This window comes from Platichthys flesus, chromosome 4 (genome assembly GCF_949316205.1).
Source record: "Platichthys flesus chromosome 4, fPlaFle2.1, whole genome shotgun sequence".
Taxonomy (NCBI): domain Eukaryota; kingdom Metazoa; phylum Chordata; class Actinopteri; order Pleuronectiformes; family Pleuronectidae; genus Platichthys; species Platichthys flesus.
In genome coordinates, this window is record NC_084948.1 from 16,498,999 (window position 1) to 16,515,852 (window position 16,854).

Consider the following 16,854-nt stretch of genomic DNA (forward strand, 5'->3'; position numbering starts at 1 on the left):
GCAGTGGGAGCACGCTGTGTGGGGATGTTTACCAGCAGCTCCACTGCTCCCAGTCTCATTTGGTTGGAGTGTGTGTTGGTGTTTACATACACGCTACTTTGACGTTTAGCTAGATTTATTGTTTTTTTTATTCTGAACTTGAATGATGCATGGATCTTGAATACATTCTGAATGCTGATATTTGGGAGATTGTAAAAAAATCATCATAGTGTTGCAGTTAGATTTAGCAGAATATTGGAAAAATATATCATTATCATATATCACATTAACATCTTTATTTCACAGTATTCTAGAGATACATATGTTTGACAATACACTGAGTCCATGTGGCCGTTCAGAGTAGAGCAGTGTTTGGAGGAATAAGATGTTCCTGTAAAACCTAAATAGTATGGAAGATGTGCATGAAGCATGATGACTCAATTGATTCTACAGTACGATATATTTTAAATCAATGCTTTATAATGTTATGAAGAAACACACTTTTTACCTGACATGTAAGTTTTGTGTTCAAATAGCTTTTTAAGCTTTTTGAGCTCTTCCCAACCCCTTACTTTTATAGATGCAGGCTGGTCTATAAAATTACTTTGCAGGTTGAATCATATAAAGATCATATAAAGACTGTATTGTGGTTGTGACGAACGTTTGTGCTATAAATCACATCTTAATGATACTGTAGAGGAACAGATGTAACATCAACCTTTCAAGAGAGTGGTGTTACATGTAACAATACATTCCCTCTTCCCTGGCTCCAGTGAATGAGAAGATGGCAGTGTTTGGACTTGTAGAGACAGGACTGGACCAATGAACCCCCTTGGCACCTGAAGCCTGTGGAAGATGAGAACACAGCGTGGGGATCTAATAGAGAAGCAGTTTAGTGCCTGTCTGGCCAGGACGGGGCAGGATTGTTCAGTGTCACTGCAGCCTGCTGAGCTCACAGGGCGACCCTGAACTGTGTGCCAGCCTGATACTTGGTCACCCCTCCTTCCTCCATCCAAGCAGAAAAAAAAACAAATCCACTTCAGACACACACAACACCGTCTGAGAGGCAGAGCAATTTTTCTTCTGACAGCTGCCACTTTGGAATGGATCACTAAGCCTATTGGGGTGGCTCAAAGGGGTTCTTGTCGGCCGTTTCTGCCCTAATGAAGGCATTTGTTAGATTTATGTGTGTAGGGAATTCATTTTCCTGATCCGGCCAAATTGTTGTTGCTTGTTTTGATGCTGAATTTAGTCCATGATGACTTTTTTTGGTAAACGTGTGATCTTTTCACCCCCCCACAACCTCACTGTCCAGCTAATCAGGCTTAGCATCATTTTCCCTTTTTGTCCTTGCTCCATTATATCATGCCTCCTGCTGCAACTATCCACCCCCCATATTATGATCAATGTTTAATCATTCATACAAAAGTGCAGCTGAATAGATGTATCAACCTAAATGTCTCTTTGCCTCACTGATTTGAGAGAAATGGTGTGTTTGAGCGGAAGGGGTTTCAGTCCAGCAGGTGTTTGGCCTATTTAAATCGAAGACAACCCCCCCACCCGCTTACCCATCCCAGAGACAGCGTGTGGATTGGAGCAGGAAGCTTTGTGTCTGCTTTTATTCTAGCTCTCACAAAGTGCAGGCAGCTGAAAGAGCACAGGCAGGGATATCAAAGGGTGTGGGGCGACACCCCTCCTCCCAACGGGACAACGCTGGGAGGAGAATTAGTCACAGACCCTCCCATCCATGGCTTTATACTACTACAGCAGGCGGGCAAGGAGCTTTCACCTCTGCTTTAGGAGTTGCCTGACTGGGAGAAAGGCGACAATTGTGTCGTCTTACTCTTTGTGTTGTGTGTGTGTGTGTGTTTGTGGTAGGGGTGTCCCTCAGACTTTATGTCCCTTATTGCACTCAGAAGTGGGCATGCCTTCTTTGTCTTTATTTTGATTAGAACTCCAATTCAAGCAGCCTACTTGGGTGGGTAGGAGGGGGTGTGTGTCTACGGATGCCAGCCAGCCTGTGTGTGTGTGTGTAAGACAGACACCATACACACATGCCAATCTGTCTGTCTGTCTTTGTCCATTGACTGTTCGTGTCGCCCTACGTGCGAGGTGTAGGAAGAGGAGGCACCTTTCCCTACAAAGTGTTTGTTTTGGTTTGTGTTACTGACGAACAAATGTGAAAACAGTTGCACTTAGTGTTTGGACACTTGAAAAAACAAATGTCCACCTTTTGCTTAGGGGCTGACAAGGGTTACAAAAGAGTCCCACCAAAGGGTAATTCATTCTGGCGGAGGAAACAAGATGTTTTAAGCAGTGACTCAGATTAGGTTTAAAACATTCTTTCATATTACTCATGTTCGCTGCTTTGTATAATTAATAGCAGTAGTTGGCACAATTCTTGGAATTCCTCTTTGGCCTGTTTGAAGAGATAAGTCACCAGAGGGACATATAGAAGTATGAACTCATCTTCAATTTATATTCCAGGAAAGGATGATGCATAGTGTCTCTACAGTAAATGTAAGAGGTTAGCTTCTTGGAATGTGTCAGGAATTTTTTTTATTTTTTCTCAGAGTAGACGGGAGGAATAAGCAAATAAGAGCATCACATTGACTGACAGGGTCCTGACCTGACAAATTGAACATTTATTTGACATCCTTCCCCTCAGTCTGATCCAAACTCCTACCACTCTTTTCCTCCTCATTATTCATTAAGATGATTTTCTAACTTTAAATGGATAACGTCTGACTTAAAGTGTCTCAGTTTTCCTGGTCCTTGTGATTATAATGCATTAGTTAGCAAGATTTGTTTGAAATCTTGATGATTTATACATTTACATCTTATGTTAATTTTGCATTTATTTAAATATGTGGGTGAGTAGTGTGTGGGGTAGCTAGGGAGATGAGATGAGACACTTGTTCTCGTACAAAAAAAAGGACTCTGCTTCAACCCCTTTCTTCCCTTGATAACTCCAAATCTTGACTGTATTTCTTTTGACTTCCAGAAAAAACTTAACTAGGCGTAATATAGTGCAAAGCTTAGTTAACATAGGTAAGAAAGTATAATGGAAACTGAGTTTGCTGGTATTGATAAGCAGTAGAAAGTCTATCTGTTAACAGACTGTTGTTTAAACAAAAAGTCAGAACAAACTTTTACATTGAGCCTTTGTCCAACTATCCATCTACCAATGTACCCAACGCCATTTTTTGCTATGAAATATTTCATGAATTTAAATATTATATTTGAAGGAGTGAGGTTGACTGGGGTCTATACAAGTATTTTCTTAGGGAATTTGTTTTATTTTCCTAAAATGTCTGTTGGTTTTTCGATAGGGTCTGGTATATCGACTAAATCTGAGTGCTTACAGTGGAGCATCACAATTGACGATGTTTGTTTACTAAGCTTCTACACTAATAATCATTAGCCACAATCACTAATAATCATCATTATCATTAGCAATGTAGCGTTGAAAACATTCAGCTGGTGCTAAGCATCGTGGTGTTCAAATACAAATGTGCTGGTAGCAGTTGTATCATCTGTAGCCAATTAATTTAATGGCAGCTCTAAATGAAACAGGGCTGTTTGTGTGATCTCTGCAAGCCACTATCTTGTCAAATCAGAATCATTTTATTTGCCAAGTTTGTTTGCACATACAGGAAATTGCCTTGGTGTCGTTCGTTGGTGCACTTAGCGGTTTGTTTTAGCAGTTCGTATCACGTCACTGCTGACGACGCTGTTCTCCAAGATGAACTTTCATTCATCTCATCTTACATCACATTTTCTTAACCGTGTTCCTTAGTATTTGTATTAATAAGCTCATAAAAAACAGGGTGTGTGAGAGGAACTAGTCTAAAGCTCTGTTTTTTCAATGTGTCAGATACACTGAGAATTTTAATCAAAATGTAGGTGTCATAATGTGAAGTACAGAATTGTTATTTTCAGACCCGATAAAGGTTCGGTGTGTAGGATGTAGTGACATCTATTGGTGAGGTTGCATGGTGCAGATGACTACCCCTCACTTACTTTGTCAAGTTTTGGGCTACCGTAAGAAACATGGCGTCCTACGTAGAGAGGATCGATTTCCAATGTAAAAGGGCCCATTCTAAGGTAAAGAAAACAAATAAGTTTCAATTCAACTTAGGTGATTACACATGAGTTAACCCTCACTAGGATTATGTTATATTCATTTCCAGCAAATAGATCCCTTTCACGCACATTTTACACACTGAACCTTTAAAAGACTTGGATCTGGATCTGGCCAAAAACAAACTTGTGCAGGAAACAACTTGTCTTAAATGATAATTAATTTGTATATATTTTTCTCTATTATAGCAGGGACAATGGAATTGCAATATGTGTGTACATTTTTGTTTGTGGGAGGGTCTGTCCGGATGTTGTTTGGATTGGGCTGAAGGGACACAATGGTGTTGTCCATTGGCCCAACCCTATTTGTCAGTAGGATTAGGCAAAAGTACTTGAAGGAGGGATGGGACATGGGCCAGGGAAGAACCTGCTAAATTTTGCTCCTGATTTCGTTAAGGGGGGTTTTATAACATTGAGAAATGAGAAACATTTGTATGGAAGTAAAAATTCAACAATTTCAATTTAGCCTTGGCAAGAGGTGTGCTCTAGTTGTGTCTGCTTATACACTTTCAAAAAGTTATGGGCTTATTGTGATTAATTACAGCTTTTATGAGCTCCTGCAGGTTAAAGCTGTGTGCATTAACTCTAAATAATGGAGACTAATGTAAGTGGTTGAATATAATCTATGTTAAAAATAGTCTGAGAACCCATAGTGAAGAAAAGACTTCTGCAGACGAAAGCCTGCCAAGAAAAACTGGTCCCTTATCTGCTGCTGTTTGATTTCTGATAAACGCTGTCTTGATTGTCAGTAAAAGTCCCCTTTGCTTTTCAGTTTGAGAGGTTTACCTCAAACCAAATTTATGTTCTCCTCATAGCTGTCAGGGACAGTCCCCTGCACCTCTCGAGACTAAAGATGCTGTTGCCTCAACGATTCAGATCAGTTTCCTTTTCTTTTATCTTTGGATTTCATATCGAGTCATTTATGTATTGATCATTTACATGAGATGTGACAGAGCAGCAAGAAGTCAAACTGCTCAGGATTTCGTGGTGAGAGCGATAGCAGGAGAAGAACTAGAACAGTTGTGTTCAAAAACGTTCTTGTACAATTTTTATGCAGAAGAGATAAAAAATAAAAAGGGAAACTCAGATCTTTTCAGTAACTTTTGATCCCTTGCATGTTCCAAGGAAAGGCAGTGCATTCACCTCACCTTGCTAGTCTACTACAGTGTTTGTTTACTTCTTGATGGTACCTCCGTTTGCCTGCCCCACTATTGAGCTCATGGTGAGCCTTGTGTTTCAGATACTGCTGCTCAGTGATCAGTAGTCAGTGGGTGGGAAGCAAGTGAGCGAGCAGTGAGTGACTGAATATGTGTTAGGGAGCATGGCATGGAGCAAGGGGGAGGAAGGGGGTGCCTTGTCGTGTGTGGGAGGCCCGTTTAGATTGGGATTTGGCAAGCAGCTGCAGGAGCATGTTGCAACCCCAAACACTTTTCATCCTCTGCTCCCGGGAGACTGCCGCGCTCCTTCTGTTGTTGATGGTACATGTGGTCAAAATGCTGCTTCCTTGTCTCTTTCTTCTCTCCTCCTCTCCCTCCTCCCACAGACCTCCTCCTTTCTTTGCTATGCTTTGCTTTCTTGCTTCGCCTGTGCTCCCCTCCCCCGCAAACCTCACTCCTGTGCTTCGCTTGTTTACATCTCACTGTGCAGTTCATGCGCAGGTTTTTCTCCTCTCTCTATATGTGTGAAGTGTTTGTGTAGCTGACAGCATCGGGAGGTGCTTGTGCACATGTTCGAGTGTGCATGTGCAGCATGAACCTGCACAGTCCGCTCTGTGCACTCTCCCCTACTTGAGCGTGTTGTGATGTCATTGACTGCAACTCACACTATAGCAGCGAGTCAGAGGCGTGTGTTGGTACTCCGCCCCCCTCTGCTCCGCAACAACACCAACCAGGAGCAGAAGCTGTCTCAGAGAGGAGAGGATGCTGGTATTACTGTGAGGAAGGGATGTAAGAGGAAAAGGATGCTCACCTGCACTATGAAGAGGGGATGATGCTCAGCTTTATATTTCCTACCAGGATAAACAGCATTGTTGACTATCTGTCGTTGTTTATATTGTGATTTTGAACAAATAAAGCTAACTTTGGTAGCAAATTCTCGGCTGGTGCAAATCAGTTCTCATGTAATTGTGTGCGCATACTTGGTTAGCAGCTGCTCTACAAACTGGGCCAACAAGACCTCGACTGTATCCCTGCATGCTGCTATAAATAAACATGACGAAATGACATACTCACCTCGACTCTTAAACACACACACACTGATTGGAAGAAATGTTGACATACACTGACTTCTCAAGATGTTAATCATCTTCTGCTAATTTCAGTTGGACTGAGAGCACGAGAGGATTATTTTTCAGTCTGGTTTTACAGTATATTACATTTATTCACAATTTCTTGAACCACCACCATCAAAATTAAGCCATAGATAAAACATGTCAATATTAGTAATTCAGTGAGAGGAATAACACTCACTCAATTGCAAGGTGCGTTATACCTGCTTGCATTTGTTCCTGGAAAATAGTCCGTTTTTGTTGTGCAAGAACATGCCACATCATGCATTATAGTCTGGTTGATCGGCCATGCCAGGTTCTAATATGCTTATTGATGCATCATCAGTCCAAGTGCCTTGTGCATAAATGAAGACTGGTTTATTATGTCATGGACCAAGAGATGAAAGAGAAAAAAGAGAAATAATTCTGCTTTTAAGAAGTCTATGTCGTTGTCTCTTTAAGGACCCCCTCCCAATTAAGCTTAGTCTGCTCTGATTGGAGGGCTGTCGCACTCTGGAGTGAATGTTCACCTCCACTCTTTTACATTACATTACATGTCATTTAGCTGACGCTTTTGTCCAAAGCGACTTACAATTTTATTACACTCAACATTTATGAGGGGCCATTTAGGGGTTCAGTATCTTGCCAAGGACACTTAGGCATGCAGATGGGAAAGAGAGGGATTCGAACCAGCAACCTTCTTGTTGCAGTAAACCTGCTCTATTCCCACCTTGCCTCCTCGCTCTTCCTTTCACTGGCTTTGTTAAAGCGCATACATTATGCAAACTGGGGCCATCTGACATCATGACGCTATAGAAGTATTGGCTAGACTACTGATGTGTGTTTTCTTATGAGGAACCGACTTTAATGTGGACTTTTTAATCTTTTACATACAAAAAACTTTAAACCTCAATAGATGGTGAGGAAAAATGGAAAAAGCACAAGGTGTCTCTTTTAATTGTGATAAGCTCCATCAGAGATAATCTGAATCGCTTACTGCGTAAATTATATATCACCATAAGAAGGTAACAACATGGCCTTGCGCACAACACAAGACTTCATCACACCACACATCTTTTGTGATGGAGCTGTATGATGAGCTTTTTAAACTCACAGGGCTGCTCGTTCAGCTGTAGATTTAAAGCGATAGTTCACCAAGAAATGAAAATACACTCATTATCTACTCACCTATCTACTCGGGTGAATTGTGGAGTCCACAAAACACGTCTGGAGTCACAGGGGTAAACAGTGTTACAGAAGAATCCAATACAAAAATCGAAATCAATGGTGAATCGTTCCTTAGACATAATAAAACAACAGGAAAAAACCTAACAATGCCTCCGTACTGTTCGTGTGGTGTCATCCAAGTGTCTGCAAACCCAGACATTCATGTTCGATTCGAATACAATGTAATTTACATTTCACCCACCCCTCCATCGGCATAGTGTGCGTAGATCATGAGGGAATTTTCCTTTTATGGTGAACTATCCCTTTAAGGCCTCTTTGTTTTGTCTGTGTCCTTGTCCGGGCTCTCTGTCTGACTGTACATCTATGAGCAACCACCTTAGAATATAACATTTCCTTCGGGGAGCAGGAATGCGGCACGATGTGTTAGTCACCCAGTAAGATGTGGATGTTAGCAATTCAATCTCAGTTGTGGTTTGAGACTTCTCTGGCTACATACATGTCACCCTGAAAACCAATGAAGAAGAAAGCGCAGCGGTGACCCAGCAAGTGAAAGTGATTGAGCATTTCATAGCCTCAAAGCTATATTTCTTATCTGAGTCCAACTTCTGAACTGATATTAGTGTTGAACATTTAGGCCAACTGACAATTATGTAGCATGATCGATGTTGTACATTTGTCCAGCCATTGCTTCTATGCTTTGTTTTGTCATTACATAAATTGTATGCTCACAAAGGATTTAATAGCCTTTCCCCTTTTCTTGTAGGAAGAAGCATTTGGAGGATTTGGGATTGTTGACGAGCAGAACAGAGTACAGTGTGCATCAACAACCTCTTCAGGTACAGTAACTCCCTGCTGGCCTATCAGAGACCTTGCAGTTGTCTTGAGATGCCTCTTATTGTACAGTTTGTCTATATCTGATGCTTCCATGCCACCTAAATGTCCCTTGTTTTGCTCTCTTTTATCAGAAGGCCCACCCATACAAGAAAAGAAGCCCAGAGGCCGACCACCACGGGCCCTGACAGCCCAGAAAGCTGCAACAAGTCTACCTTCCCTTTCTTCACTTCCCACCCCCACACAGACAAAACCTGAGGGTCCAGAAAGGCCAGCTGACAAGGTAAAAAGGCTGCCCGGAAGGCCACCTGGCACCGGTGAAAAGAGAAGAGGTCGACCCCCATCTTCAAGTAGCAAGAAAGCTTGGAGTACAGGCAGCCATGCAGCAGTGGTTGACAGTAGGCAGGCTGGGTCTGAGCTGGGCATGGACACAGAGGAGGACACGGACAGAAAAGGCGCAAAGAGGATGCCACTTGGCTCTACTCAGCCTCATGACAGTGAGGCAAGGCATCCCAAAGGGGGGAGGGGGGAATCCAAAGTTACCAACATGAAGAGGCTAAGAGCAACTAAACTTAACCCTCTCAAGGCACGGCTTAAGACTTTGCCTGGTGTACCCCGACGCAGACGTGGTCGACCACCCTCTGCTGAACGGCTTAAAGCTGAGGCCGCAGCTGCTGCTGCTGCTGCAGCACAGCTTTCTACCTCTATTGAAGGTGGGGAAGGGAAAAGCAAGGCCTTTAGGGCCAGAGGGGGGGACAGAGGTGCAGAACCATATACTCCCCAGCAGTTGATGCTGAGGAATGTAGATGGAGCTGAGGACCAGGACTCTTCCAATCCACCTGCTTCCCCATCTCCCTCCAAGCCAGGCAAGACGGTGGGCCTCAGAAAAAGCCCTCGCCACAGAAAACCTGTCAGAATTGTCCCCCCTTCTAAACGCACTGATGCAGCCATTGCTAAACAGCTGCTCCAGCGAGCTAAGAAAGGAGCACAGAAGCGAATGGAGAAAGAAGCTGTATCCACCGGGCGCAGTGGGACAGGAGTCAATGAAGCTGGCATCAGGAAGACACAACTGAAGAACATTAGACAGTTTATCATGCCTGTGGTCAGCACTGTTTCCCTTCGCATCATCAAAACCCCGAAGCGTTTCATTGAAGATGAGGGCGGCTTTGGAATGCCACCACCACATGTGAAGATGCCACGGTTAGAAACCACCCCTTCATCTGTCTCTGCATCTGCCCCACTCACCTCCACCACTACCACCACTTCCTCACTGTCTCCTGCCCTGGTCTCTACACCTGCTGTTACTAGCACTGGTACCTCCAATCAAAATGACTCCCTCCCCCCTCCTCCACCTGCTGCCCCTATCCCCACGGTTCCATCAACTGCGGCCAGTCTGCTCAACAACAACAACACCAACAATGCCACCAATGGGCGATTTAGCAGTAGCGCTGCATCTTGTGGCTCGAGTGCTGTGTCGCAGCATTCCTCCCAGCTCTCCTCTGCAGAGTCTTCCAGATCCAGCAGCCCAAGCTTGGATGACTCATCATGTGACTCCCAGGCTTCTGAGGCCACACAGGCTTTGTCAGAGCCAGAGGATCATTCTCCGTCCTCGCAAGGAGAGAGAGAGAGCAACCTGTTGCACAGTTCACGGCCTCCTTCCCCTCCCTCTGAGCCAGAGCCGGAGCATGAGCATGTGTCGGCAGAGAGGAATCGACGAGGCCGGAGAGAACCAGCAGTTGGCCGGGGAGGTCACAGCCAGAGAGTGAGAGAGACTCTCACCACTGGGCCTAAAAAGCCGATCATCAGTCCACCAACTGGAGTGCTGATGTCCTCCTCGACACTTGCAAATTCCCAGCAAGCTTCATCCACAGCTTCCTCCTCTTCTTCACCTCCACCTCCCCCTCTCCTCACCCCTCCACAGCCTCTACAGTCAGCTTCCTCCAACACAGCTGCTACCAGTGAACACCACTCGCAGTCCCCCTGGATGCCTCATTTTCTGTCTGGCCCATCAGTGCTGTCCAGCTTGGCAGACAAACGTAGCCGCTCAATTTTGAGGGAGCCCACCTTCCGTTGGACGTCCCTGTCCCACCCTGAACACCAGTACTTTTCCTCTGCTAAATATGCCAGGGAAGGCCTCATTCGTAAGCCTGTATTTGACAACTTCCGTCCTCCCCCTCTCACAGCTGAAGATGTTGGTCTTCGGCCCCAAAGTATCGGTGGAGCAGGGGGAGCTGCTCCAGTGGCATTCCCTGCACCAGGCAGTGGAACAGGAACAGGAACTCGTCTATTTGCCCCTCTTCACAGCCATACCCACCACCAACATCCCTCCTCATCCCGCTTTGATGCACCACTCCAGAAACGCAGCCCATTGCTACGTGCTCCACGCTTTACACCTAGTGAGGCCCACTCAAGGATATTTGAGTCTGTTACCCTGAAGTCATCCTCTGGGAGCATCTCTGGCTCTCACTCCCAACATCAGTCATCCTCTGCCTCCAGCAGAACCTCGCGGCGCAGGAGACGACTTGTCACTGGAACGCTACGGGGTCGCCCGCGGTCTCCTTCTCATTCTATGACCAGACGCAGCAGCCAAATTGGAGGCCAGATATCTATGAGGAAAGGCTCTTCTGAGAGGTCGTTGCTGATGGGCCCTGTCAAAAGTAGTAACCCCAGCTCATTGCCAGGGGTCTCTCCAAGTCCACTAGCCACTAGTGCCTTAACTCCTGCTTCTTTCAGCACCTTCTCCACCGTATCCCTGAGTTTGGCCTCACAAGGGACACCTGAAAGCAGGAGGGGAGCTGCTGGAAACCAACCTCCTTTGTCAACTAAATCAGCCACATCTTCCCCACTTTTCCCTATGTTTCCTTCCAGTGCCCAGGACACAGGCCGAGGAGCTGGTAAAGGGGGTAAAGATAAAAGTTCACCAGCTCCCCAGGAACCTGCTCCTAAGGAAAAAGAAAGGGATTCTGAGAAAATCAGAGAGAAGGAGAATAAGAAGGAAGGGAGGAAGGATGGGAGGGACTCAGAAGATGCTCTTTTATCTCTTGCTCCAAAAAAGGCTCCAGGAAGAAAAAAATCAACCTCAGTTGACACGGTTTCTGACACTGCCTCCTCAGAGGTACGTGGGCCCCATCCCTCTGTTCCTGTGTCCATCGCCAAAGGACGCTTACCCAAAAAAGGTAGACCCTCTGAGAAAGGACCAGAAACAGAGGATGCCGAAAAGGAAAAGGAGAAACAAAGTGCTCCTAACCAGCAGACTGCAAGCCCTCAAGGGCAGCCGGGCAGACAACAGCTTCCTGTCTCCTCTCTTGGATCCGTGTTGGACCAAGCAGAGAAACAGCCTGTGAGTGACAAGCGGGTTGTTGGACTACTGAAGAAGGCCAAAGCCCAGCTCTTTGACTTGAAGAAGATTAAGCTGAAGCCTGCGGACCAGACCAAGGTCCAGGTCAGTTTTCCTGTTCATGTGTTGCTTTCAATGTTACTGTGTCTAACCTAAATTCTTCTCCGTTTCTCTCATTCACATTATATAGCTACAAGCAAGTTGCTCTGACATGCTGCTATGAATATTTGTTAAAAATAGAATGTGTTTGTACTCAAACTGAAACTTGATAATAGGAAAGTCCCACAGAGGGTGTTACATAAGGGGAATTCTGTTTGCTTCATACATTATGCAGAACGCTGCTCTGACTTTGCTTTTGAAAGTATTGTCTTCTGAACAGAATATAGTCATCTGTTATTCTACTGTTAATATAAGATTAAATGATTATAAGCAGTCACTTGAACAGTTGAACATTTTCAACTATTCCAGCTTAACTCAAACCAACCCTACTCCCCTGTCACCACATCATCTTTATTATTGCACATTGTTCATAGGTGAGAGTTCCGTTTGCTGTAGTGAAGCATTGACAACCAATAAAATCTCAAATCCTAATGACATAAGCAACATCTTAAATGTCATTCTTCTGTATTGAACATGTTCACATGTCTGTGTATTCGCTTCCTATTTTGAAGCTCCTCAAACATTTGTTTCACTCTTTTGTGGTGATGTGTGATTGTGAGCAGGGTCAGGAGAGTGACTCATCAGAGACCTCAGTCCGTGGTCCACGCATCAAACATGTATGTCGTCGTGCAGCTGTGGCTCTTGGCCGTAATCGGGCAGTGTTCCCTGATGATATGCCCACACTTAGTGCCTTGCCCTGGGAGGAGAGAGAGAAGATCCTATCTTCCATGGGGAATGATGGTAAGGCACACTCACTTTTTTTGTCATTACTTTGTGGTTTGTAAATGACTAATCTGGGCTCAACTGTTCAAGTTTATGTCTCTATTTTGAATAGGGGCTTAATAAAACAAATAATAATTAAAATAATATAATTATAATCTCTATAATATAAAACTAGAAGTTTGTTTTGGAGTATTGTTCACACAGCTGAGAGATACCAATAAAAGCCCTGGTTTGTATTGTCTTAATGTAGATTTTTTTTAATTCTGAACTATATATAGAAAATAAAGTGTTACAATTTTAATGTGTAGGTATCCTTCTTTTTTAAAAGCACCCTAGTTTACATTTAATAAATTGCATGTATGATGTTTCTCACTTTACAGACAAGTCATCAGTAGCAGGTTCTGAAGAGGCAGAGCCTCAATCCCCTCCCCTAAAGCCAAGAGAAACACGTCAAAAGTCCATTCAAGAAGCTCCTCCTAAGAAAGGACGTAGGTCACGGCGCTGTGGCCAATGTTCAGGCTGCCAGGTTCCAGAGGATTGTGGTATCTGTACAAACTGTCTTGACAAGCCTAAGTTTGGAGGACGAAACATTAAAAAGCAATGCTGCAAGTAAGTAGATCAGCCCTTTGTTGTGCAAGATTATTCTCAATCTCAAGAGAGCATTTAAGATTATTTTATTCCAAATGAGTTTTTTAATTAGATCGTTAAGAAATGCCGTGTTGAACTTTGTAAATTTCACTATCTACAGGATGAGGAAGTGTCAGAATTTGCAGTGGATGCCCTCAAAGATGTTTCTTCAGAAGCAAGGCAAAAGCAAGAAGGACAAGAAAAAGTACAGGTTGTCTGAGAGGAGAGAGGGTCTCAACCCGGGTAAAGGACTGAACTCAGAGTCTGCCCCTAAGTCGTCTCCCGGACCACCAAAGGAAGAGCCCCCTCGCAAAAAGAGTGAAACTCCTCCTCTAAAGCTGGGAGAGGAGAAGTCAAGGCAGCAACCATCCTCAAAGCAATCATCTCCCGCCCTCACATCTTCCCCTGCCCCTGCTGATTCACCTCAGACCCCCAGCACAGCCCAGGCTCCATCTCCAGCCCCGTCACCAGAGCCCAAACAGCTCTCCGTCACGGCCAGTGTCACCAGTAAGAAGGGACACAAACCACATCTGCCTATACCAGGATCCTTCTCCTCGTCATCCTCCTCTTCCTTGTCGTCTTCTTCGTCATCGTCATCATCCTCTTCCTCCTCGTCATCTTCAGCCCAGAATTCCCCCTCTCAGTCTACGCAGTCTCTTCAAGCATCCCAGCAACAACGTGCTCTTATGAGTCAGGCCCCTCCAAAAAAAGAGGCTTCACCCAAGATTCCTCTGAACGAGTCCAAGAAGAAGCCCCAGCAGCAATCATTGCAACAGCAGAGCTCCGCTACAAATATTTCAGATACAGGTAAAAAATAAATAAAACTGTTTGCACCGTATTCCCTTAAAAAAGGGTTATGATAGATAGCCAACTCTCCCTTACTGCCAACATTACTGCAACAAGGTCCTGTAGATTCATGCTGTACAACATCAGGAGAATACGCCCCCTTCTCACTCAGAAGGCGTTGCAGGTTCTGGTCCAGGCTCTTGTCATCTCAGGCCTAGATTACTGTAACCCCCCCGTGGCAGGTCTACCTGCCACTGCCATCCAACCTTTGCAGCTCATCCAGAATGCAGCAACTCGACTGGTTTTTAACCAACCTAAATTCACTCACACTACTCCGCTCCTCTGCTCCCTTGACTGGCTACCAGTGGCTGCCCGCATCAGGATTAAAACATTAGTAGTAGCCTACCATACTGTGAACAGATAAGTTCCAGTCTACATCCAGGACATGGTCACACGTTACAGCCCAGCACGTTCACTCCGCTCTGCTTGGGCCAATCAGCACATTCCTCCCTCACTGAGAGCTAAACGCTCATCAAAATCACGACTGTTTTCTGTCCTGGCTCCTAAGCGGTGGAATGAGCTCCTCATCGACATCCGTACATCAGAAAGTTTATACATCTTCCGCCGAAAACTAAAAACACATCTCTTCCGATTATACCTTGAATGGATAGAAACACATTTTTTGAAACTAACACTTTAGTAGCACTTTGATGGCACTTACTTATAGCACTTTGTAGTTTTGCTTTATTTTGAAGAAATTGTACTTTTTTGATTCGTGTTGTCCGGGGTCTGTACCCTTGGGGTTTTATGCACTTACTGTAAGTCGCTTTGGATAAAAGCGTCAGCTTAATGAAATGTAATGTAATTTAATGTAATATATAAGTCATACCCAACACAATATGAACGTTATGTCATGTCTCTTTTTAATAGTCGAATCAAAACCGTTGAAGAAGCCAACTTCCCGCACTGTCCCTCCATCTCCCAAACAGAGACCAAAAGATAAGGTAAGAAGATGTCCCTTTTTTTTTTCTAAAAACGGTGGTACTTTACATCGGCCACATATAATTCACAATATTAACCCTATGTCTCCTTTCTCCTGTGCGATAATCACCTGAAGCCGCTGACAACTAAACCCCCCGGCAGCAGTACTTTAAACTGGCTGAGCACTCCCTCGACTAGGGGCCAGACGAAGTCCAGAGCGCCCTGCGACGGAGTGCATCGTATCAGAGTGGATTTCAAGAAGGACCATGATGTGGAGAAGGTTTGGGAGGCAGGTGGCCTCAGCCTGCTCACCTCCGTGCCGGTCACACCCAGGGTGCTCTGCTTCTTATGTGCAAGCAGCGGGAATGTTGAGGTAAATAAATGATCTTTGTTGTAGTTGTTAAAACTTTTCTTATAAATTTGTCTGCATAATAACAAAACTTTCTAACAATCTCTTCTTTTTCCCCTGCTGCCTTCCCCTGTCTGCTGTTTCTCTCTCTTTCTTTTTATCGTTAGTTTGTCTTCTGTCAGGTATGCTGTGAACCGTTCCATCTCTTTTGCCTGGGGGAATCCGAGCGCCCTCTTAAGGAGCAGATTGAGAACTGGTGCTGTCGACGATGTCGATTCTGCCAGGTCTGTGGGCGCCAGCATCAGAAAACTAAAGTAAGCCATTCAGTTCAGTTCTGTTCATTTCAAAGCTGCTCACAAAAGAAGCTTAGTTTAGAGTGACAGAGTGTAAAGGCTGAAGAATCTTCCTGAGAAAGAAGCTTGCCTGCAGACAGCACTAATTTTATTATTTAACTCATGGTCTTGGTCTAGCATGGCTGTTATGTTAGCAATATATGTATACATATTTGGTCTACACAACTCAATCATGTGCCTGTTGGATTGTTTTGTCCAGAGGCTACATGTCAGGGAGCTTGTATGAACTTGTTGGTTATTGTCATATAGTCAGTAGTCTGAAATCTCAACTCCAGGTGATACTGGAGGCTGCCGGCTTCACAGATTGTCTGTGCTACATGATCATAAAACCTATATATTGTATCAAGCAACAAGAAGTGTTTGATAACCAGATAAATATGAAGTGGTGTCATGATAAGGTCTTTAAAGGTTCAGTGTGTAGAATTTAGTGGGAAGGTTGCATGTTCCAGCTGAACACCTCTCAGATAAGCTGTGGTAGCCTTCAGTTGTCATAAAAACAACTCAGGTGTTTAGTTTGTCCAGTTCGGGCTACTGTAAAATAATGGTGGCATAAAAGTCTTTAAATATAAAGGGCCCATTCTAGGGTGAAGAAAATAACAATTCATATAATTTAGATGAAACACACTAGTGAAAACATCACTATGATTATTTTATATTCAATTTCTGCCAATACATCCCTTTCACCTAAATTTTACACACTGGACGTTTTAACCTTGCAAATGTATTATTTTTTGAAATATTAAATAGCACAATAGCTCGTAGTTTGGAAAAGAAAATATGTGCTGCAGCACATTAACTGTATGTTGTAAAGCCGTGACGAGGGCTAACTGTGTTGACCCAAACCCACAGGAAAAACTTGACTCTAGTTGCCACTTAAGTGGCTGTCTATAAACTCTGCCACGCTCTGCTCTGTACAGCTCAAACTGTAGCTGCAGCGTAATGCCTTTTAATTATGATGTTCATCCATCCATAAGCCCACAATGAATGTGCCACTCAGTAACCTCCATTATTACACTGTAGTTAAATGTATGCATGACATATTACATACAAGGTGAATGATACCCTTACATGTTGCAACCAGGTCACATACTTGTTGCCATATATTGTGAACAGATCTGTGTTGTTTGTTGAG

The 16,854-nt window shown here is 44.1% G+C and overlaps 1 protein-coding gene across 2 annotated transcripts in view; it reads left to right on the forward strand.

Annotated features, from left to right (window-relative positions):
• Positions 1 to 16,854, forward strand: part of kmt2a (lysine (K)-specific methyltransferase 2A) — a 37,677-nt gene that overhangs the window by 1,849 nt on the left and 18,974 nt on the right. For both annotated transcript variants that reach the window (XM_062385284.1, XM_062385283.1), the window contains exons 2-9: positions 8,340 to 8,412; positions 8,542 to 11,849; positions 12,467 to 12,644; positions 13,007 to 13,235; positions 13,375 to 14,060; positions 14,970 to 15,043; positions 15,157 to 15,393; positions 15,537 to 15,683. In XM_062385284.1, coding sequence (XP_062241268.1) covers positions 8,340 to 8,412; positions 8,542 to 11,849; positions 12,467 to 12,644; positions 13,007 to 13,235; positions 13,375 to 14,060; positions 14,970 to 15,043; positions 15,157 to 15,393; positions 15,537 to 15,683 — 4,932 coding nt within the window. The remainder of the gene's footprint in view (positions 1 to 8,339; positions 8,413 to 8,541; positions 11,850 to 12,466; positions 12,645 to 13,006; positions 13,236 to 13,374; positions 14,061 to 14,969; positions 15,044 to 15,156; positions 15,394 to 15,536; positions 15,684 to 16,854) is intronic.